The sequence below is a fragment of the Protobothrops mucrosquamatus genome, unplaced genomic scaffold, assembly GCF_001527695.2.
Source record: "Protobothrops mucrosquamatus isolate PMUCROS unplaced genomic scaffold, P.Mucros_1.0 scaffold957, whole genome shotgun sequence".
Classification (NCBI taxonomy): Eukaryota; Metazoa; Chordata; class Lepidosauria; order Squamata; family Viperidae; genus Protobothrops; species Protobothrops mucrosquamatus.
The window spans coordinates 213,512-236,336 of NW_015387201.1; the positions used below are offsets into that span (position 1 = coordinate 213,512).

At 41.8% G+C, this 22,825-nt stretch overlaps 1 protein-coding gene and 1 long non-coding RNA gene across 2 annotated transcripts; both read left to right on the forward strand.

Annotated features, from left to right (window-relative positions):
* Window positions 1-806: 806 nt before the first annotated feature.
* Window positions 807-6,292, forward strand: GABRD (gamma-aminobutyric acid type A receptor delta subunit). Its single transcript, XM_015819599.1, has 9 exons — window positions 807-825; window positions 1,667-1,777; window positions 2,124-2,191; window positions 2,531-2,751; window positions 3,037-3,119; window positions 3,415-3,552; window positions 4,190-4,345; window positions 4,982-5,193; window positions 5,999-6,292. The coding sequence occupies exons 1-9, from the start codon at window positions 807-809 to the stop codon at window positions 6,290-6,292; spliced, it is 1,302 nt and encodes a 433-aa protein (XP_015675085.1).
* Window positions 6,293-18,142: 11,850 nt separating this feature from the next.
* Window positions 18,143-21,609, forward strand: LOC107290688. Its single transcript, XR_001548958.1, has 3 exons — window positions 18,143-18,343; window positions 19,980-20,101; window positions 21,475-21,609. It is a non-coding gene; the product is annotated as an uncharacterized LOC107290688 (long non-coding RNA).
* Window positions 21,610-22,825: the final 1,216 nt, after the last annotated feature.

Consider the following 22,825-nt stretch of genomic DNA (forward strand, 5'->3'; position numbering starts at 1 on the left):
AAAATATACGATGCCCTATTTGCTGGCCCAGAGGGACCCCTGGAGAGCCAGCCAGCGGAGCATCCTTAGGGAACGGTTTCAAATGAGGCAGCTGGGCCCTGCCTTTCTCTGCATCTGGTTTGGAGCAACTGGAAAAAAGCGACTTATGACCCGTTCATCACACTTACGACCGTTGCAGCCCATTAGTCAGGTGATTAAAATTGGGACACTGGGCAAGTGGCTCACACGGATGATGGCTGCAGGGTCCCAGGATCCTGTGATCCCCTTTTGCGACAAGCTAAGTCCGTGGGGCAGCCAGCTTCACTTCACAACCAGCTTCACAACTGCGGTGATTCTCTTTAACAACTGTGGCAAGAAAGGTCGTAAAATGGAGCAAAACCTACGGAACGACTGTCTTGCTTGACAACAGAAATTCCGCGCTCAGCTGTCCAGCAATTCAACTCCTGATGGGCATAACAGCCGGTCTTAAATCAAAATGGATGGTTGACCAACGTGACGAGCTTAACCTACCTGGTGACCTGTGATCTTACTCCGGTTCAAACGTGAACTCCTCTGTTCTCTAAGGGGGGTCTAAAAAATTTTTTCTCCTTTTATGTTGTGTCTCCCCTTTTTTTTTTGTTTTATTTTCTTGGGGGTGCTGGCAGCTTCCCTGCCTCTCTCTTTTCCTCCTCCTAGCACCCTCCACCCCGCCAAGATTCCTTGGTTTCTGGCAGCTCTTCCTGCAGTGACTTATTAAACCCTGGTAGAGTAATTGAGTAGAGATGAGTCATTTTCCCTCAGACACAGTTTCAACTTACGCTTGCAATATGTGTTTGGTGAAAAGAGGTAGGTGGGCTGCGGATCTTGTTTTCTCCCCTCTCCCCACCACTCTATTTGGCATGGTTATAGGTGTTGTAATTTTAGATCAAAAAAATCCCAGACTGATCTCTGCCCCATGGAGGTTCCAGTCCAGAAAAGGGAGGGAGGTTGGAGAAGTGAGAGTAACTAGGAATAAAAAAGGTGAAAAAGTGGAACTGTCCTACTTGAATGTGAGGGCAAAGGGGAATGTTAGGCTGTGTGAGAATAAAATCTATACTTAATTATAATGATGTACTATCAGGAAATAGGACTGCTTACTATGTATTTATTAATCATTAATAAATACATTTTATTAACTTTTCATTAAGTTAAAATTATAATTTAATGGGGCCTATAGCTATAGATACCTACAACAGGCACTCAACATTTTAAACATTCTCCCAGCTCAAAAGGGTCATTTGGTTCTGCTTTAAGCTGTTCCCAGAATAATCTTTGACAATACCCAGAATCCCCCAGCCATAACTCTAATTCAGGACCTTTGTCAAAGGCTGACAAATGTCTCTTGTCTCCCTTCAGTTCAAACGTAAACTGAAATTAAGATTATAAGATTCCTTGGGCAGAGACCTTGTGTTCTTGCTTTCAAGCATCTTGTTCATCAATTTAATGTTTTCTCCACTTCCTCTGGTCTTCCTCATCAGCTGCAATTCCAACTAAAGTCAGTTAACAGTGATTTTTAAACACGCAGCAAAATGTGAATCTTTATAACAGAAAACTGCTCTTTTGAAGTCTGCTAACACTAAATAAAGGGTTTGTTTGGTTTTCTTTCTAATGTCTTCCCTTTTGTCTCTTTCGTTCTTTCAACGGAGAGCCCTGAATGACATTGGAGATTATATCGGGTCAAACATCGAAATATCCTGGTTGCCCAATTTGGATGACTTGATTAAAGGATACACCCGGAATTTTAGGCCAGGAATTGGAGGTAAGGCTCTTTAGCACAGAGTAATTAAAAGATGTCCTATTTACATATTGTAGATCAATATAGGGTTACACTTTTTAGTTGCTTGCTATTATCCACGATTGTCAGGGAAGAGTTGTAAAAATTGTGTTGGGGTGCAGATTTAATAAATAAAATTTATAAATTAAAAGCACATTAAAATAAGCCCACGAAGATGAGCTACAGTGCTAATCTGGTCTCATCTGATTCAGGGCCTCTGCATAACTTTTTGTACTAATTCATGCATTAGGACAGAGAAATAGACTGAATTAAGATGAACATGAATTTCGGTGTCTCTGTTTTAATCTTTCTCTTTGTCATTTCTATAAAGGGCCTCCTGTTAATGTGGCTTTGGCTATCGAGGTGGCTAGCATTGACCACATCTCTGAAGCCAACATGGTAAGTGAGCACCAGAGCTAAACCAGCCATGGTGACATCACGTTTGTTCTCCTGATGGTGAAAATGGCAATTGTTTTTAGACTGCATAGAAATGTTGTGGAATATGGCTATCTAGTTCACAAATCTTTAGTTGTGACAAATAGGTTGCTCTTCTAATTTAATAAGCTGTTAGGAACATGACAGCTTATTAAATTAGAAATGCAGCTTATTTGTTAGGAACATGACAAAATGGGGGGGGGGAATGGAAAATGCTCCTTTTTGGCCCAGAGAAGTTGTCACAAATATCTTTTTTAAATGATTTTTTTTAAAAAATTCTGCTCTGTTAATTCTTGTCTTTAGGAATATACGATGACTGTCTTTCTGCATCAAAGCTGGCGGGACCACCGGCTGTCGTACAACCGGACCAATGAAACGCTGGGCTTGGATAGCCGTTTTGTGGACAAAGTCTGGCTGCCGGATACGTTTATAGTCAATGCCAAGTCAGCCTGGTTTCATGATGTAACAGTGGAGAATAAACTTATAAGGCTGCAGCCTGATGGAGTCATTCTTTACAGCATCAGGTAAACGACAATTTTGTGGCCAGTGGTAAACAGCCGTATTTATTGGGTAGTGAAATGGCAGGAAGTTCCTCTAAGCCAGCATTTCCAGTCCCAGGCATATCCAGAGGTTGGGGCTTCAGCTCCTGTAATTCTCATCAATGGCCATGTGACTGTGGAATTCTGGGATTTGAAGTCCACCTACCTAGAAATGGCCAAGGTTGGGAAACTAGCCTAAGTGTGCAGGGTAAGCAGGGAGATGCTTGAATGTAAGTGTTGTGTGTTCTGCTCTCTCTTCATTTGGTGTAGGGTTACCTCCACGGTGGCCTGTGACATGGATCTCACCAAGTATCCAATGGATGAGCAGGAATGCATGCTGCACTTGGAGAGTTGTGAGTTTAACACACAAATCGATCCCAAGCTGGAGGAAAGAAAGGATATGACTTCCTATGCTTTTGCTGTGTTGTTTGAATCAAGTTTCCTTGGAAAATTGAGAAAGAGGAAAACGAAACAGGGCCATGTTGACATATTATGCTGAAATCTATGGTAGTTGCTTAATTTGGTGAAACTTTTATTTTCACTTGCAAAAATTTATTTAAAACAAATCAGGTTTAGCCTATTATGTGAACCCTGTTTCACCTTCCTCTTTATGCACCTGTATTTATTCAGGTTTTTTTTTTAAAACAGATGGTTACTCCTCCGAGGACATTGTCTACCACTGGTCTGAGAGCCAAGAGCAAATTCACGGGTTGGATAAGCTGCAACTTGCTCAGTTCACCATTATCAATTATCGATTCACTACTGAACTTATGAACTTCAAATCTGGTAAGTGAAGTAATTAGCTATTTAATAGTTGGATGCTTATTGACCAGCATATTTTCTGAGGAGACAGGAAACTAGCTGGATTGAACAAGCTATAAGAGCTCAATTCACCATGATGGGTAAAATGGCATTTTAAAAGATAAATCTTGGGCTTTTAAACACAGGGCTCATTCGTTATGATAAATACGTTTTATCACGATTTGCTCTTTATATGGCTAAATTCACACAACATACTTAGCTACAAGCAACCGTTTACAAAGGGCAAAACTGGGGTTTCACACCGGTAAGCAGAATTCTAACTATGAGATGGCTTGAGGTGGCCTAATTTTTTTCTACCCTGGTTTGTAGTCCACAGTTCGTGGGGACAAGTGTTGGTGATCCCAACTGATTATTGTAACAAACCATGGTTTAGTATCACGTGTGAGTTCTCTGTTTAAAAGTGAAGAATTAAACAAGACCAAGGAGCTATGGAAAGTTCTCCAAAAGCCTTATCTTAATGCTAACAGATAGGGAAGGGAGAGCGAGGGCAAAGAAATTGGGTGGAAAAAAAAATTCAGTGGTGGGGAAAGGGAATAAGGGCAGGATAAAAGGGCAACCCAAAAAGATTTTTTTTTTTTAAAAAAAAATCCCCATTTTGCAGCTGGCCGGTTCCCCCGCCTGAGTCTCCATTTCCACCTGCGAAGGAACCGAGGGGTCTACATCATCCAGTCCTACGTCCCTTCAATCCTCTTGGTGGCCATGTCATGGGTCTCTTTCTGGATCAGCCAGTCAGCTGTACCTGCACGGGTCTCTCTAGGTAAAAGAGGACTTTACCTGATTTTTACAAAAGCTTTTGGAGCTGGGGTGTCACAGTGAACAAGAGTGCCAGATAAAGATTGTGGAGGCTGTAATTCACGGGTGTCAAACTCGGTCTTTTTTCGCATTGGTGGAGCTGGGGTGGGCGCAGCCTTCGCATGATGCAACTGGCCCTGCAAGCCGGCAGTTTGACACCCCTGCACTGAACTCTTCACTCAGACATGAAGTTCTGAGCCCACCTGCCTCACAGCTTTGTTGTGAGGAAAGTATGATGTATGTGTAACCTTAAGCTGCCGAGAATCCAAGGTTGTAAAAGCAATTAAGTAATCTTCTCCTTGGGCTAGAGTTAGTCAGCCCAGTAGATCAGAGGGGGGGGGGGGTTACATATCATGCAAAGATATCCTGAACCATCTGCAAACTGGTTAAATAAATCATGGTGGTTGAACCCAGACCAAACATCTCGGTACAAGTCGGATCCTTAGTCCATCTAGATCAGCAGGCAAGCCAAGTTGCTTCTACCCATTTTGAGGAACTGACATAAAATTCTTATCACTTTTAAGTGGAAAGATCTCCGGGTTACTTTTTATGGGGGATATACTCCCTCTAGGTGCTATTTTTTTTTCTTTGTTTCTTACAGGCATAACCACAGTTCTTACCATGACGACCCTGATGGTGAGTGCTCGTTCTTCCCTTCCTAGGGCTTCGGCCATAAAAGCGTTGGATGTCTACTTCTGGATCTGTTATGTCTTTGTCTTTGCTGCACTGGTGGAATATGCCTTTGCCCATTTCAATGCTGACTATATGAAAAAGCAGAAACACAAGTTGAAGACCAACAGGCAGGCAGAAGAGGTCAGTATAGTCTCCTGTAGGCTCTAGCTGAGATTCATTTTTTATCTTGGAAGGGGCCGAAAGCTAAATGGTCTAGTTTTTGATGGCACTCACATATTATATACAGTTAGCCATAAACAATACGACTCATTGAACTAATACGTAAGTCCACAGGTCTTAAAGTGACCAAGGTTGGACAGCCCTGCATTAATACCTAGTTGCGTAACACGCACAAACTCTAGACAAAGCTTGACAAGCCCTAATGGCCAGGTTCACACAACACACCCAGCCAAAATAACCACTGGTTTCAAGTCTCTTTAAGTCATGTGTGAAGCCAGGCAAGTTCTGTTACAGCAAAAGCTGCCTTGAGGCGAGACGGGTGGAAAACAAATATAAGTAATAAATAAAAGGCATGGTTTAAATTGACAGGAAGAAGATTAGCTTGAATTTCACTGTAGGTCTGTAGTGTTGTCCAGAAAGCACGTTTAATTTCTTCTAGCCTGACATACCCAACTAAAAAATGTCACAGTTTGTTCGGTTTGGCTTAATGTGGTATGTGTTGTGTGGGGCAAACCATTGGTAAAATAAAGCGTGGTTAGGGTTTATAAATCCAGCCATCGTGGGTTATGAAACAAAGCACAGCATGAGGCAGTGTGTGAACTCAGCCTCTGTTTCTCTTTCCGTAACAGTCTGCTAAGCTATTCAGGCCACCATGTTATTCCAGGTCTACTTTTGTAGGCCAGGATGTCTGGATTAGCTAGTTTGGGGGAGGTGTATCTCCAGTTCACCCTCTTCCCAATTCTATCTGCTCTCTTTCCCCTTTCAGGTCAATGTGAAGAGCGCCATTGTTATGTTCTCTCTTTCGATTGCGGGAGTCAACCAGGAGCTGGCCACGTCCAGCAGGCACCGCCGAGGGCCCCCAAACCCGTCTGGCTTGTATGGCTCAGCTGAAGTAGAAACGGGGGACACCAAGAAAGGAGGGGCCCCAAAGCCCCAAACTGGTCTCAAGTCTCTTTTCAAACCCATTGATGCCGATACCATTGATGTCTACGCAAGGGCAGTTTTCCCAGCTGCCTTTGCTGCCGTCAACGTCATCTATTGGGTGGCCTACACGATGTGAGGATCCCAAACAGCAGCCGGTTCCTTTGCCATTCCCTGAAGGAGCTTGGGGACAATTGAGAGAGCATCCCATGAGCCAAATGTGGGAGCACTTTTATCAGTACAGCTGTTCCAAATGTTTGTTTTATTGCCTCTTCCGTCCCCCCCCCCGAGAGGAAGAAGCTGCGTTGACAATGAAGGCAAAGGGAGAATGGCTCAACTTTATGATTTGATTTTGTTGAAGTTCAACAGCTCTGCCAAGTCTTTTGCTTCTCCGTTCACCATGCCAATTTCTGAATTAAGACAAATGCCTTTGGAGCATCTGATAGATCAGGAATATATCTGAAATGATTTGTTGGGAAAGTAGGACACAATTTCTTGAGAGGTTTATTGTCTGGGCAACAAGTCAGGTGGGACGCATCATGCACGGGATGAAATGAAATGAGCAAATTTTCGAGATGAACGGAGGGGTTGGAAGTGGCTGCTCCAGATTTTGCCTGATTTTCAAGCCTTGATAATTTACAGGTTCAACTACTCCAAGATGGGCTGGTTGAGATTTTACAGAATTTCTCTTTATTTATTTTGATCTGCAGCATTGCCATGCTCCTTGGCTGCAAAGTTGCCCTAGCAGTAATGGCATGATAATTTATATTTGGCAATTTTGAAATGGTTTCCTCCTCCTCCTTGATTATTTATCAGTTCTATACTGCTTTTAAATTTGGAGAGTGAAGATTATGTTCTGATTTGAGGCTTTGTAATTTTTAATGTACCTTTTGTTTAGCGTAAAGGATTTAGAACAAACCTAGCTGAGAATAAGAAACAGAGCCTGCAGCAAAGAATTTTGCTGAAGTATAGTTCATTGCAATAATCAAAACCCTAACAATTCTTTTCAAAATGTAAAACCTTGTGTTGCTCATTTTTAAATATACCGTGCTAATAAGTCATTTGAATCTTAATAACACAAGTAATAATTTTTTTTCCTGGAGACATGTAAGGATGTCTGAGTTTTCCAGCCTGAATGCCTTACCTAATATGCAGAAATACCAACATTGTTTCAAAAGCATTTGCTTTGCAATTGGGAGTCCTGTAAGCTTATTACTATTGTCGTTGTTAATTTGCAAACCTTTGCACACATTTTCCTTTAATAGCAAAGAGATGCAGTCATCACAGAAATGCACACATTATAGGTTATATAATACCATATACACATACACAAACACTATATATATGGGAATAGATATAGATAGACATGGTACGATGGCTAAGTGTGTATGCAAGGGAAGGGCTGTATAAAAATGAGGATGTCAAGAGAGGGAGGAAGCATACGTGAATATTTTTGCAATATTTTTACAGTGAGTTTTTAGACAATGGAAGAACTCGCAAGATTTTTGATCGGCTGAAAAAGAAGCAGCGCCAGATAGAAAAATACAAAATTGCCTGCCTTGTTGTCAAAGGCCTTGGCAAGGAAGCCTTGGTGCTAACTTGGCTGGACAAAACCAGTGCAGGCCAGTCAATCAGAACAGAGCTGAAAGGGACCTTGGAGATCTTCTAGTCCATCCCTCTGCTCAAGCAGGAAAGCCTATACCATTTCAGACAAGTCTGCAGAACTTCCTTTTCTGCTTCTGCCTTAAAAGAACAGAAACAGGATCGATGTTTGACATGAAGGGGACGGTGGTAGAGTTGAATTACCATCGTTGGATCTGGGAGAGAAAAAAAATATGATAAGGCGGGAAAGTGAGTTCAGAGAAGCTGCTGCAGATGGTCCTAAAAAAAGAGTCCCTCTTTGGTTTTTAAAGGGAATTGTTTTCCACTAGCAGATAATGAACTTAAGAAAATATTAGTGCCGATCCAGTAAGTCTCCTCCTATCAGAACCAGCCAATTCTATTCAGTGCTTGAACTGCTTACAGCTAATAGCGTCTGTGGTTAGGCAAAGGAATTGAAAGACTTTTTACTGTGTGTTAGAAGCAAGAACTGACACCCACCCCCCTCCTTTGCCTTTCCTCTGTGCCAGCACAATTAAATAGAGTTGGGAGGGAATTAATGGATCCTCCCCACAGATTGCACAGAAGATGCATTTTGGGGCCAGCCAGCCATGCTCTGATTGTCTATTCTGCTCTCCCCCCACCCCACCGCCTTTTTTTTCTGTTGCATTTTCTTCTGTCGCTTGCAATCAGATACTGCTGATCAGTGAACCAGTTTTATGGAATTAGGTTATTTACCTAACCCTGGTTATTGAACCAGCCATCTTCACTTTTTCTTAACCTCAGAGATATCGCCAGTCAACGTCTCCTAAGAATCATTAATTCTAGGGATTTCCGATGTCCTATTTTTTTTGTTGCTTCCCCATTTTTGTTCTCTGGGTTGTGTGTGTGTGTGTGTGTTTTTCCCCCAAATTAACATTGGTTAAAAGGCTGTTCTGAAAACCTTAGGTCTCTCCTAGATTCTAGGATAAGTAACAATTGTACAGATATCCACACTCTTTTAAAACCCCATTCTGGCTTAGATGTGTGAACCCAATCAACAAACGGGTAGGGAGCACCACCGCTAAGCAACAACGTGGCTTGATCTGATTTGAGTTTCGCATGATACCTAGAGGTCTCATGTTACATTTTGCAACACTCTGCATGGAGCACGTCTCTGAATTTTCCTGAGAGTTAGAACAATTAATCCAGAAGTTCTGGATGCTCCAACACTGGCTCTTAAGAAGAGATTGGACAACCATCTGCCTGAAATGGTATAGAGTTTCCTGCTTCAGCAGGAGGCTGGACTAGAAGTCTTCCAGGGTCCCTTCCAACTCTATTACTCTATTATTCTCCTTGCTTTCAATGTCGTTATTTGCCTTTCGTTACTGGCCTGCCTCTTGAACTGAAATCCAGATATTGAAGGACTATTATAGGTGGCAGAAAAGTCTGCTAGATTGCGAATACATGCCAAAGAGTGTAATTTACGTATTGTAGTGAAAGTGTTTGGTAATTCCTCACCCACATTCCACTCTTGAAAAGAATTTAAAAGCAAACTAGTAGGAATGCGTGACAGCACATATACGGTGCATCTCCGGGATTTTAAAAACTAACACAGGAGCCCTTTCTGTCTTAGGTGGTTCCCTTTCTTTCCCCACCTCAAAAGAAGCCTACCTTGGAGTTTTGTGACATCAAATCTTTATTTAGTTACAAGGAAATTGCCTTGTTTTGACTCTGCCTGAGTGGATCCTGAATAACTGCTGAAAGGACGGGCAAGTCTGTTGATGCTAAATGGAGGAAAGACAATTTTCTCCCCTCGCTCGCACGCCATCTGTTGTAGATATTGTGGGAGGTGGAGAAAACTGTATTTTGTGGTATTTGTAAGAGGCCCAACAGCCAGTGAGATTAAGCAAAGACAGTTGGACAACTGAGAACAATCTGTAAGACATCTGCTGTGGTAGCTTGCTTCAGATCAGCCTTTTTCCTCTTGTGGAGAGTGAGAAAAGCAAGGTTTCTTCTCCACCAGAGCCACGCTACCAGATGTACGCAAGTGCCCTCCATCTGCTTAGAACATCCTACATTTTATGCATTTTAAAATGCTCAGGAGTAGCACTGAACGACTCGTGTTAAGGATCCCATTTGCTAGCTTAATTCTCCTCTTAGTTTTTCATGGTTGCCAAATTTTGTCAAGTTCAGGAGGAGTTTTAGCACTTTTTCTGAAGCTTTCCTGAACACTTATCCCTTTTTAATAAAATGTGTTAATCAGAAAAGATACTCCTAGACTCGTCCTGATGTTTTGCTATCGTAGAGTAACACAGCTCTCCCCCCCCCCCAAAGCTGATTTTAGTTTCTCAGTCTTTCAGTTATAAATTTGGTCACTCACACAACTTGGTTTGCTATCAGTCTATACTAAAATCCATCCATATTTTTATATGTGTTCCTTTAAACGCATATATTTTTGTATGCAGCTCTGCCTAACCTAATTTTTTTTCAACTGTTGCATTTTGTGCAGCAGTCCTCGCTTCCAATACAGGTTGCTTTTTTGTAGTGAGTTGCGTTATCAATCTGACAAAACTGAATTTTGGACAGCATCTTTGATCTGTGTGTTATTTCAAAATTTGAAAATAATTAAGCTCATCGTGAAATCTGAGCATAATCTTCCAATGTCAATTAAACAAATAACTACCCTGTCCTTATTTGAAGAGACCAAATTCTAGTTTGGTGGAAGCTGCGAAGACATTTCCTGGATTCAATCATTCCTGCAAGGTGAGACATTTTTTCCCCATCAATGCATTAAATGATTGTAGCTCACCAGAGTTTCTAATCTATACGGGTTATGGAACTGACAATGCTTTAACCTTTCTCTAATTGGAGAAAAAATAGTTTTCTTCCTGTAAGTGTTAAACATAGATGTGGTCTATATTAAGAAGCAGCTAAATAATATCTGTGTGCCATCTATCATGCTTCGTTGCAATGGAATTACCATGGAGATCAGAATTTTTTCATACATCATTAGTTTGTGGTCTCTATGCCTGACTGGCTCACATCCAATTTTTGGTACACTAAGTGAGAACCTGTTCTTTGTACTTTCTCTCCACAGTAGCATTGACCTTCAAACTTGCAAAAACATAAATCTTTCTCTGTTTGAAAAAAAAATCCAGGACATCTTTTTTTCCAAATGCTACTGAAATGCTAAATAATTAATCATATAACCAATCACATACCTTCTACCTAGAAAAAGGAATCCAACCAAATATATGGGTAAAAATGTAACATTCAAGATAAAATGCTCAGAAATAATATACATATATATATTGACCATAAACCAAAATATTCTATATCAAATAGTTCTGTCCGTTAAAATAGACATACATACAAAACGGTCTTTTAGTTAGGACAAAGAACTATAAGTATGTTTGGAGACATGGAGATACGTCCGAGCTGACCATACTGTTACACACAACTGATTCCCTTAACCATGAGAAAGTTGCAAATAATTAAAATGCTATTATTGTAATACGCAGGTAGTCCTTCAAAATCTGAAGAACGTGTTCATCACAAAGAAAAAGGTATGGGCAGACAGAATAGCAAGTACAGGGAATTATATTTCACTTAACTTCAGGACAAACCAAATATAGTGGCTAATAAAATTTTGTTTGTGCCTCAATGCTGACTCCTGGTACTTGACCAGACTAATCCCTGCTGTTTTCTTGGTAAGATTTTGGAAGTGGTTTGCCACTGTCTGCTCCCTAGGACTAAAAAAAAGGGACTGGCCCATGGTCACCAGGCTGACTCTGTGCCTAAAACGAAATTAGAACTCAGGTTCTCCTGATTTATAGTCTGATGCCTTAATATTACACTGTCTGGTTAATAAAATACTGGGTTTAAGTCCATTGTTTGTTTTAACCTAAATAAATAAAAATAAGATAATAAAATAAATAAAAACAAACAAACCAACATCTCAAAGGGCAGATTCCAAGGACCATGAGTATTTTTCTGTCATCATCATGTTTCTAACCTCTTTTTTTCACAATAGGGTTAACTGGCATGCTTGTGCTTATCCAGTAACAGTACCATGTATTTTATCTAGGACAAAATTGGACTCAAACCCCTGCTACTATGAAGGCTTATTGTCTATTATTTACAAATAAAGAGATATTTTCCGAGAGAATCATGAATATTCTATTGCCCAAAGGCCACTTACATTTCTCTTGTCTTTTGCTCTTTTCATAATAGTCTCTGAAATTCAAAAACAGAATTGAATCAGATGATTGACTGAAACACTTTTCCCACTAACATCTAATGTTCTCTTGCCCCCTGCTGGAAGAAAACAATACCATATAGGTTGGACAAAACTCAGCAGCACTTTTTCGTGCGGCTGCTGATAAAAACAGGATCGCCAACATGATCGCCAACGTCCGATAATGGATATGGCACAAGAAGAAGAAGAAGTATGCAGAAACCTGAGATTGTGTTTGGCCTACAATAAAGCAGAAGACTAGGCTTTTGTAGCTCATACCATAGATCTTTACTTTTGAAGGTGCCTTAAGACGATTTTCTGTTACTGTAAGAATACGAACAGACTTGCACATTGTGCTAAACCATGGTTTGCTTATAAGCCACATTTATTGCGTTGACCTGACTAAGGAAATCATACGATGGCTGGGATTAAAGAATGCAGTGCTAAATTGCAATTGGCTGCTTTATGGCCCAATGTGAGGTGCAAATTCAGAGAAGTTTTATAATGTTTTAGCGTGATGCATGAACCTGAGCCATTGAGTTAATTCAGCGAAGTTCATTTCTTTATATCTGTTGTACCAACCTTTACATACGACTAAAGCAGTGGTTCTCAACCTGTGGGTCGGGACCCCATTTGGGGTCGATCGACCATTTCATGGGGGTCGCCAAGTAAGGCTGTCCGCCATTTTTTTTTGTCCGCCATTTTTCCCCCCTTTTCCGGCGGGTGCCTTACCTCCCTTGGGCTGGGCCAGCTGGTGGTCGGCCTGCTCCGTCTCTGCCGCTTGACAGCTACGCCTCGGCCGGCATAGGGGGCAGAACCACGCATGCGCGGCGCTCCCGGGCAGGGAAAGTCCTCGACTTACGACCAGTTGGGTAGTCCTCGACTTACGACCGGTTTAGTCCTCGACTTATGACCGGTTTAGTCCTCGACTTACGACCGATTGGGGTCGCGGCATTAAAAAGGTTGAGAACCACTGGACTAAAGAGAAAGAGAAAATAGAGGAGCTTTTCTTTCACATTGTTATATTTTTGTATCTCCAATTCTCTTATAAGTGTACAAAGAAAACAAAGAGGTTAACCCTGAGCCCTGCAACTTTATGGAGGAAAAGAAAATATAAAATACATTAATAGAGATTCCTGTGTTTTATTGGTTTTTTTTTAGAATTATAGGCTGTCCTCGATTTACAATTTGTTTAGTGACCATTTAAAGTTAAAAAAGCACTGACTTATAAGCGTTTTTCACACCTACGACGGTGGCAGCATCCCCACGTGATCAAAATTCAGACACTTAGAAACCGATTCATATTTACGACGGGCACAGAGTCCTGAGGTCACGTGATCCCCTTTTGTGACCTTCTGACAAGCAACGTCAATGGGGGCAGCCCGATTCACTTAACAACCTTAACAACTGCAGTGATTCACTTAACAACTGTGACAAGAAAGGTCATCAAACGGGGCGAAACTCACTTAACAACTGCCTTTTGCTTAGCAATGGAAATGCTGGGTTCAATCGTGGTCATAAGTCGAGGACTACCTGCATATTTCTTTTTTTCCTCTTCCCTCCCCTGGCTGGCTGAGGGATTCTGGGAGTTGAAGTCCACAAGTCATAAAAGGGCCAAGTTTGAAGACCTTTTATAAACTCCATACTTCTTAAAAGAGGCTTAATACATAATTTTGAGGCAGAAGCGTCACGTAAAAGCTGCTTCCGCCAACCTGGCGAGTCGGACTTCGACTCTTCGCCCGCGCTTCTTTTCACCTCAGCCCCTCTTCGCCTGGTTGCTAGGCGAACCAGCCCTCTTCGCGATCCCTATTGGTGGACAGGTGAGTCTCCTCCTCCCCTTTCTCGCGTTGCGCTCCGCCCATCGTCGCCAGGTAAGGACGTCTTGACGAGCTCTGATTGGCTAAGCCAATCCGAGGGGAGGGCGATGGCTTCAGGTGAAGGGCCAGCCCGGCCCTGGCTTCCTATAGGCCGGCAGGTGCGGAGAGGCGGGAGCTAGAAAGCAAGCCATTGGCTGGGAGGCCGGCGCGCGCGCGGAGAGGGCGGAGGCAGCCGGGGCTGAGAGGGACGCGTCCCGCGGTGAGGCGGGACCGCCATGTTGGGAGGCCGGAGAGCGGCTGCGCGGACGGCAGCTGGGAGGAGGGGGGGGGTCGCTGAGGGGGTGAGCGAGGCGGCGGGAGCGCGCCGTCACTACCTGCCCGCGCACTCGGGAGCGCGCCTCCTCTTCCTCTTCCTCAAGGGAGAAGAAAAAAAAAAAACAAAACCCCGAAGCGAAACGAAATAATAATACTAATAATCCTAATAATAATAATAATAATCCTGTCAGGAAGGGGCGGACGCGAAGGACGACTTTTGAGCCCTTCCCTCTTGTCTCCTCCTCCGGGAAGTTGGAGGCAAACTTCCGCGGAGCGCGAGCCTTTCCCGGAGCCAGGCGGGAAGTGCGGGAAGTGTGGAGAGGCGACCGACCCCCCCCCCGTCACCTCATCAACTGAGGGGGGTGACCATACCTGTAAGAAGGAGAGACCCCGCCCAAAACAGGTGAGTTTTTTTTGCGGGGGGGGGCACTAGGAGGCTGGTGGGGAGAGGAGTGGAGGGAGGGAAAGGGGGCAAACAGGTGAAGCCGGGAATAAAGGGGGGGGGGAAATGAGGGTGAGAGGGGGGAGGGCAAGCAGAAAAGATACTCCCAAGCATCCCCCTCCCCCATTATCCAAGGCAGGAAGCTAAAAGTAGTGGGGACTCCAAAGACAGGGCTGGCCGGGCTATTATTATTTTATTAATATTATTTTTTATTATTATTAATTAATTAATATTAATCTTTCTCTCCAAATAGGACCGATTGTTTTATCGTCTTAAGAGCCGGTTGGCGGGAAGGAGCTGGATTCCAAGCTGAACGAGGTGAGTTCTGATCCTGCCTCAGACCCAAAGCCAACAGGGCAATTTCTGGATAGTGGCTCTTTTTTTTTTCTTCCACCTCTGGGAGAAGGAAGATATTGGCAAGCCACTTCCGAAAAATGTTTGCAAGGGAGCGACGTGCATGTCATCTCCAGGAGTCAGGATTGACTCAAAACCCCTAACAACAGCAGTCACAACAACATTGTGTTGTTAAGAGTCCGCAGAGAAGTTTAGGAGAAAGCCTTTCCCTTACTACTAATATTCATAGTATTCTCTCTCTCTCTCTCCACATATCTAACTAGATCATATTCTTAGCTGAATATAGATGAATTTGACATTTAGGAGAAGTTCAGATGGGACAGAGCCAACATAGGATAAGAGAGAATGTAGTCTCTATTACAGCTACAATTAGAATTCTCTCTGTAAATTAAGTATTGATTTGTTTTTAATTTTATTTCGGTTACTTCATAAGCTGCTTGGAGTCTATTTTTACTTCATCTCTGTAGTGGTATATAAATTGCAGTGATTATTGTTTATATTGTGGGTAAATATGTATTGTATATAATTAGATCATATTCTGTAGCTTAGATTAGTGTGGCAGAGAACTGGTGGAAAGGATACAAACGTTGTGGGTGTTATTTTGCTTTTTGTTGTTATCATCAAACACTCTATTATATATAAACTCCTTCAGTCTTACTGGAGTCCAAGGAGCGTAGGAACAGCAACAATAGCAAATATTGGCAACAAAGTGTACATAAATGTATTGTGTTACAGTGTATACACACAAACCTCTCACAATATAAACAGAATCATTCAGTACTCTCCACAGCAGATGTTAGAATCTAGCTCGCCTGGTCTAATCTCAAAAAGCTAAAATTTGGAGCCAGTTACTAGTGGGATGGGAGACCACCTGGAAATGCCAGGGCTTTAGGCAAATGTCCCAGAAAAGGGCATCAAATTATTTCCATACTGTTGTGTGGAAAAGCAAATTGCATGTGAATTACTATATGATTCTGCATTTAAATAGAGGGGTGTTAAGGTGATGGAAAGCCTATGATACACAATAATTATACTGCCATGCATATGCCATTTATGATGAATGTTAATATTGTATATACTATTACTTTTGTGTGTATGAACTTTATTAACATACAGCCATTTATATGTTTATTGGAGCAGTTTACTGTTAGATTATATTAATAATTCATATAATTAAGTGTTCCACAGTGAAAGGCATAAATGTGAGTTGTTGATACTTCCTGCATTGCTTTCCTTTGTCACAACACCTTGCAATCCACCAGCCACAATCAAACCTTTGTACCAAGCGGGGTTGGAGGAAATGTGTCATAAGAAAGACCCACCAATATCCCTGCAGTAGACACACACACACACACACACAAAGTGTCAAGGAATAAGCTTGAGAGAGGAGAGTTTTATCACTGTTATACATAATAGTGTGTTGTAATTGCTTCTTATCTGCTGGAGGTAAGATAGATCCCTTTTGTGAGGGACTGATAATGTCAGTGGAAAATATTTATTAGGTCTACTTTGCTAGAAAGGAGTAGAAGGGAAGAAAAATTGAGATATTTGATTTGTGTCCCAGCTTTGGCTTAGATCAGTGATGGCGAACCTTTTAGAGACCGAGTGCCCAAACTGCAACCCAAAACCCACTTATTTGTCACTGTGTGCCAGGTGGCACACCGGGTGACCCACCCGCACTGACACCCACCAGTACCGTCTGACCCATCCACACCGGTTCCACCCGTACTAGTGGAGTTACAACGAGCACCCCTCCCTACGTACACCCCCGTCCCATGGGGCGGTGGGAAGGAGGCTCATCTGTGGGGTGAGGCAAGGCGAGGCAGGGCAGGGGTGCCATTGTCGCAGGGCAAGGCAAGGCAGGGGCCAGGGCGGCTACTGCCTGACACTATCGGCCCCCGCACACAGAGGCCAGTGAGCGCATGGGTGCTGGGATGCATCTGGCCACATGGGACCTTGGCGAGTTAGCGGGAGGCTGGTTGAAAAGGGACTGTTGCTATCTCCGGGGCATGGCGCGCGTGCCCACAGAGAGGGCTCTGAGTGCCGCCTCTGGCACGCGTGCCATAGGTTCACCACCACTGGCTTAGATGGCGGTCCCTCCTGCCATTTTCTCCCACAATAACAGTGGGCTTCCCTGGCTGAATGTGAACTTCAATCTGAGATTCTGCTTTCGTCAGGCTCCCTGGGGTTGGTCATACCTATTGTATGAATCAAAAGTAGTTCGATCAAAGAGAGGAAAGGGGTAAGCTGATGTTATTTAATACAGTATAAAGGGGTTTTTGCAAGAGAGGAGTTTTTGTCCCACCGTGAGCAATACAACTAAGTAAACAAAAGAATGGGTGCCAGGATAGTAAAAAAAGGAGATGCAAGAATTCTAATTAAATTTAATTGGGCTAAATTATAGTGATGGGATATTCAGCCAGGAGGTAAACTTGGTGCTGAAGGAACAGGAAGTCTTCTTCAGAAGGTGAGCATGTGTGATAAGCGGGTGGGGCACTGTGAGTGGAAGGTGAAAAGGGTGTGTTTCACCTTGTCTTAAATTATAATGTGAAGAGGGCACTGGTGGTATGTGAGGAATGCAGGTCTGTCTGGCAGCCCAGAAGTTACAGCAGGGGTGGGGAACGATGGCCCTTTTACGGCCTGTGGACTTCAACTCCCAGAATTCCTGAGCCAGCCATGCTAGATCTGGAATTCTGGGAGTTGAAGTCCACAGGCCCTAAAGGGGGCCATAGTTCCCCACCTCTAAATTACAGGATGGCTGAAGTTAGAGGCTGTCCGAACTTTTTCTTTTTATCTTTGGTTGTGAACTACTTAAGAAAAATTCCCTTTGAACAGATTATATCACACGTTTTGTAGTTTTTGTGCTTGGAAAGGAAACGGTTTGGAATCAAGCCAGATTTGTTTGCTTAAAAAAATCATTCAGTTTTCAAACAGGGATAACTAATGTTATTGGCCAAAATGTTACCTGGTTTGCTTTAGCAGAGGCAACATCTATTCTAGAATGTATACAATTTACATATAATGGTGCCTAACGCTACAAAGTTGTTTTTTCTTCTTATGGGGTAATCTTAAGCAACAGTATAAAACTTTATTTTAGCAAGAAAAGGAACATAAACTACATAGCTGATTTGTTTGACTGCGCATGTTTTTTTTAGGTTTAATTCAATATTTATTATGTTTTCCATTCACTTGTGTTTTTTTTCTTTTTTCTTTTTGTCTATACTTTTGTGTGCATGCAGTCTAATGAAGTTTTTCCTGGGAAGAAGCATAAAAATGTTGCCTGTTCATTTATTGCAACCCCTCGTCATTCTCTGAATGATTTGGAAGACCAGTCTATAAAACAAGGACATTGTTTTGAATGTTGCATAGTATCATGCCTAGCAGAATGGGATCAAAAATGAACACGAAGAAAGACTTCATTAGAGTAAAAACTCATTATAATGGGTAAGTTACATCAAGGGTGTTTACGCACTGTATTCTTCACTCATGTCCTTCAAGCCGTACACGTAGTCCTCGACTTACAACGATTCATTTAGAGACCTTTAGGAATTACTGAAAAAAGTGACTTACAGCCCAAGGAACGTGAATACTAGTAGTGTCGTAGAGGTACCAGTGTACTAGTTTTAAGTCTACGAACCGTTGACCGTACATGAATCATGTCAACGTCTTAAGGTCCCGTGCACTACTGCCAAACACTGGAAAGGTCGACCAAAGGGTGTTTACTTTAGTTACCCCCTTCCGTCTGAACGAAATGAGTTGTTGTTGACGTCCCTAACACTTAACCCAGGTCAAAAAAGGTCATAAAATTGAGTGTGACTCGCTTAACAACCTGCCTTGCATAGCGACGGAAATTCTGGTCCCCTTAGCTTCATTTCAGACCTTCTTTTATTTTCACATATTGTAAAATGGATTTGGTGAAAAAACGTAGCCAGCACCACATGCTCTGTTTCCCATCACCGTCAGTGGGGAGGGGTTTAAACTGACACAATGTAGAATTCTTTAATTACTCAGTCTGGGTTTATTGATCACACCTACAGGGTGGTATAAATAATTTTACCAAAGCTTGCCACCATGCAAAGGATTTCTATTTTTATATGATCTGACGTGTCGCGCATTGTGAAGGTGCCGGCATCAAGACACAAAATTAGCGTCAAGAATTATTCGGGAAGGTGTTAAATTATTTACGATGTCTATTTCGGGTACAGAACACCTTTGATAGTATGACTAAATTGAAGTCTTGCAAGCTATGAGGAAGTTGTACTATTCATGTTTGCTAATGTGCCTCCCTGAATGCTTAAAAGATGGATATTTGTACACTTTGGGTGTGACCAATTCATTACTTAAAGTGGTATAAGTGTTCATCCTGAATGGCTAAAATACAGGTTGCGGTAACATAATCTTCCTTCAGGAATGAAATCTGTTGAGGAATGTATTTTCATTGAAATTTCCCAGGACTGTGCTTCATGCTGACATTTTGAATAAAGGACAGTTCTCCTGAGTAGGAAGTCTTCCATCTCCTGCAACATTTCAAATCTTATTTAACCGTTCTTCACTTCCATAAGTTGAAAAATTGTCTACCTGTCCTTTTTGCACAAAGTGCAAAAGTGGCTACAAAGTTCTGGTGCTATGGTCATAAGTTTGAATCCGTTGCCAAGCATCCTAGTTTTAATCAAGCGACCTTAGGAATGCTGCAGCGATTATAAGGGTGAAAAACGGTCATAAGTCACTTTTTTCAGTGCCGTTGTAACTTCAAACCGTCTCTAAATGAACTAAATGAAGTCGAGGACTGTCTGTAAGGGCATCAGAAAAATGCACGTATCTTGCTCTCAAATCTTTTCGTGGGTTCAGTACATTTATTCGGTACAGCTACCCAATTACGTTCTGCGGGATCGTTTCTTTTTGAAAGCCACATATTTATTTACTCATATTTATTTACGTGTGCACAGATGTTGCATAGTTTCAAAGCATATTTCCAATTTCTTGAAGTTGCCAAGGATCCTGACTAAGCTAATCTGCCTTTACAAAACACCAGGCACTCTAAGCACGTATTTTACTTAATTTGTGAATTAATCTCTTTCAGAGACATCCTTATCACCCACTTGGGTGCCTCAATGAACTATGATGAACTTTGTGATGAAGTGAGAGAAATGTGCAATTTATCACAGGAACAACCAATTACCCTGAAGTGGATTGATAATGAAGGTATTTTAGGCTTTTGTAACCGTGGTTTTGGGGGAAAAAATTTTTTTTTTTCCTAAAGCGCTTTATGGTCCAGTTAATTACCCCACCAAAAAAAGAGATATTAAATGGATAACTTTTTATTTCGAAAGCTTTTTTGGAACTGTCACTCAATTGGCAGCTTCAGATTAGAGAAATAAAAAACTGAAGTCATTAGGGGCATATTATATCTCACTTTATTTTGAATTAATAGCCTCAGATATTCAAACTAGCCATAATTTCCCTTTAGAGATTACGTCATGAATTGACTGCATCTTATGATGGTTTTGCTGAAAATTGAAAGTTAACTTTGGTGTTCAGGAAAATGGTGCCTTAACAAAGAATGGCTCTGCTTAATGTCTGCAGCCTTTGCTTAATTGTACCAGCTAGAGAGAGAAAGGAAGAATTTGGCTTCTTCTATACACAGGTGATCCTCAACTTACAACAGTTGTCGTAAGTCGAGGACTACCTGAAAATTTCCAGCTGTTTCAAGATGAGAAGGCCTGGCTGGCTGGAATTGGGGCAGTAGGACCCCCCCCCCAAGACCCTTCACTCTTCGTATCAATTTGTGGGTACCACAAACCTTGGAGATCCTCACTTAAAACTTGAAAGCATCAAGGAGCCTTCTTAAAACTTCTTAAAAATAATCAAAGAGAGAAGCAATTGTTTCCTTGAAGCATAGATAGCTTGTTCTTCAATCAGCATAAACAATAATATAGAGGGACTGGTATATTCAAATTCTGGTGCTTTCCAACTTGAGTTGTTTCACACTATCCTTTGGGGACCTCACTTCATGCTTTTCTCAGAATAAGTGACATTAAATTCCGTGACCTTTTCTGTGTAAACACCGACAGGATCCATCAATTGTCTGTTGAGAATTTGCTTCCCGAAAAGGGTGTTTGCCAACTAAGGAAGACATAATAACACACTAAATGATCCTGCAGAATGATTGCCATCCTTTTAAATGTTTGCTCTGCTAATTAGAAGGGAAAAAATGGTGATTGATGGAGTGAATAGCCAGTTCTACTCTCTACTATCCTGATTTTTAGTGTTTCATTTTCATGCCAGGATGAAACAAAGGCTTATCATTTTCCCATAGCCCTTCCAGTGAGTAACTACTACGAGACAGAGCTACACTCACATTTATGAAGGGAAGGGTCTCTGGGTCCCAGAACAATTGTTTTTCAGCCACTAAGTGTCCCTTCCCCCCTGTTCTGAAATGTATAAATGAATTCCCATGATCTCCAAAGTTGCACTGTTCGAAAATCAGGGGAAAAAAAACCTATTTTAAATGAGAGAGTTGCGTACATGAGTTGCTTCCCTAAATGACATTATTATTTTTTCTTTTTTTAAAACAGGTGATCCCTGTACCATTTCATCCCAGATGGAGCTGGAAGAAGCATTCCGTTTGTATTGTCGGTACAGAGATGAAGGGCTTATTATTCATGGCAAGTTTTGAGACTCGTAGTTTAGCAAACATTTCGAATGATATCTTCTCAGATCAGAAATCCTGCTTTTGTTCTTCCGCTCTGTCTTCTTTCTCAAGCCAACTCAAAATGCCTTGGGTCATCGACCGGCCTCTTCTTTGGATCGATGCCGAACTATAAGATCTGATCCTTACCCACTTTACACTTATAACACAATCCTGTCTACCTACCGCAACAAATAACCAGAAGATCTGCTTTGTTGTTTCTTTGGTATCCAAGCCATTGGTGAAATTTCTTTTCTCTGTTTGAGCTGTGGAACATTTTCCCAAGAGGACCGTTCTTGCTATTAAAACCTCTTTGAGGTGAAGATTGTCACTTTGGGGGGAGGCCCTTAAGAGTTCCTTGCCTGTTTTAATCAAATTACTCTTTTACGGGCTTTAGACGCTTGTTAATTGTCACTGGCATGTTTCATTGCTCTTTTCTTGTCTCACAACTTTGCATCTTGATCTTAGGAGCCACAGTTTGATCAAGCAGGATTGGTGTGTAAATGTCTTAAATGATAAAATAAATGAGACGTGGTTATAATTATAAGCTGTTTGTTCAACCTCCACACACACACACACACACACACACACACAAATAGGAATTTACCTTCTGCAGCTTCTTCCTCTTAAGTGCATTGTTCTGATTTGCAAGTTCACCTGAATCTTTTTGTATTTCTTCTCTTGAATTTATGCTTCTTGTATAAGAGCACTCCTGGCGCATCCTTTCTTCTTTTTTTTGAGCTTTATTCATACTGCCAATATCTCTTTTGTGTATGTTGCTTAGCCTGACTTTGATTTCAGTAACTGGGGTGCCTTCAACGAAGTCTGCAAAGGGCTGTCATATTTTTAGAGTCCCAGTTTTGTGACTGAGGGAGTAGTCTGTCACTGGCGATTTATTCCAAAGACTGAGTAGCTAAGAAAGACTGCTCTTTAGGAAATATATATATATTTATGATGCGTATTTTATGTTTTGATGCAGTCTTCCCAAGCATTCCCGAACAACCCGGCTTGCCGTGTCCTGGGGAAGATCGTAAGTATCAAGGGCCAGAATTTGGGGTTTTAAAAAAGTTTTAGCGCATTGCTTCCCCTTTTGGTTTTCCTTCAAAATATTTCTGGCCTGCAAAAAAAAAAAAAACGGCAATGTAATTGGGATGCATTGCCAGGCAGACATTTTCTCCCATGTAAATAATGTTTAAATAGTATGTTGTTTTATTCAAATTACCTCAAGGCATTCATGT

Bases quoted from the DNA above. Each gene is read 5' to 3' on its own strand.
- GABRD (XM_015819599.1), top strand. The intron at 3,553-4,189 runs GTAAGTGAAGTA...CCCATTTTGCAG, and splicing joins ACTTATGAACTTCAAATCTG to CTGGCCGGTTCCCCCGCCTG. The intron at 5,194-5,998 runs GTCAGTATAGTC...TTCCCCTTTCAG, and splicing joins CCAACAGGCAGGCAGAAGAG to GTCAATGTGAAGAGCGCCAT.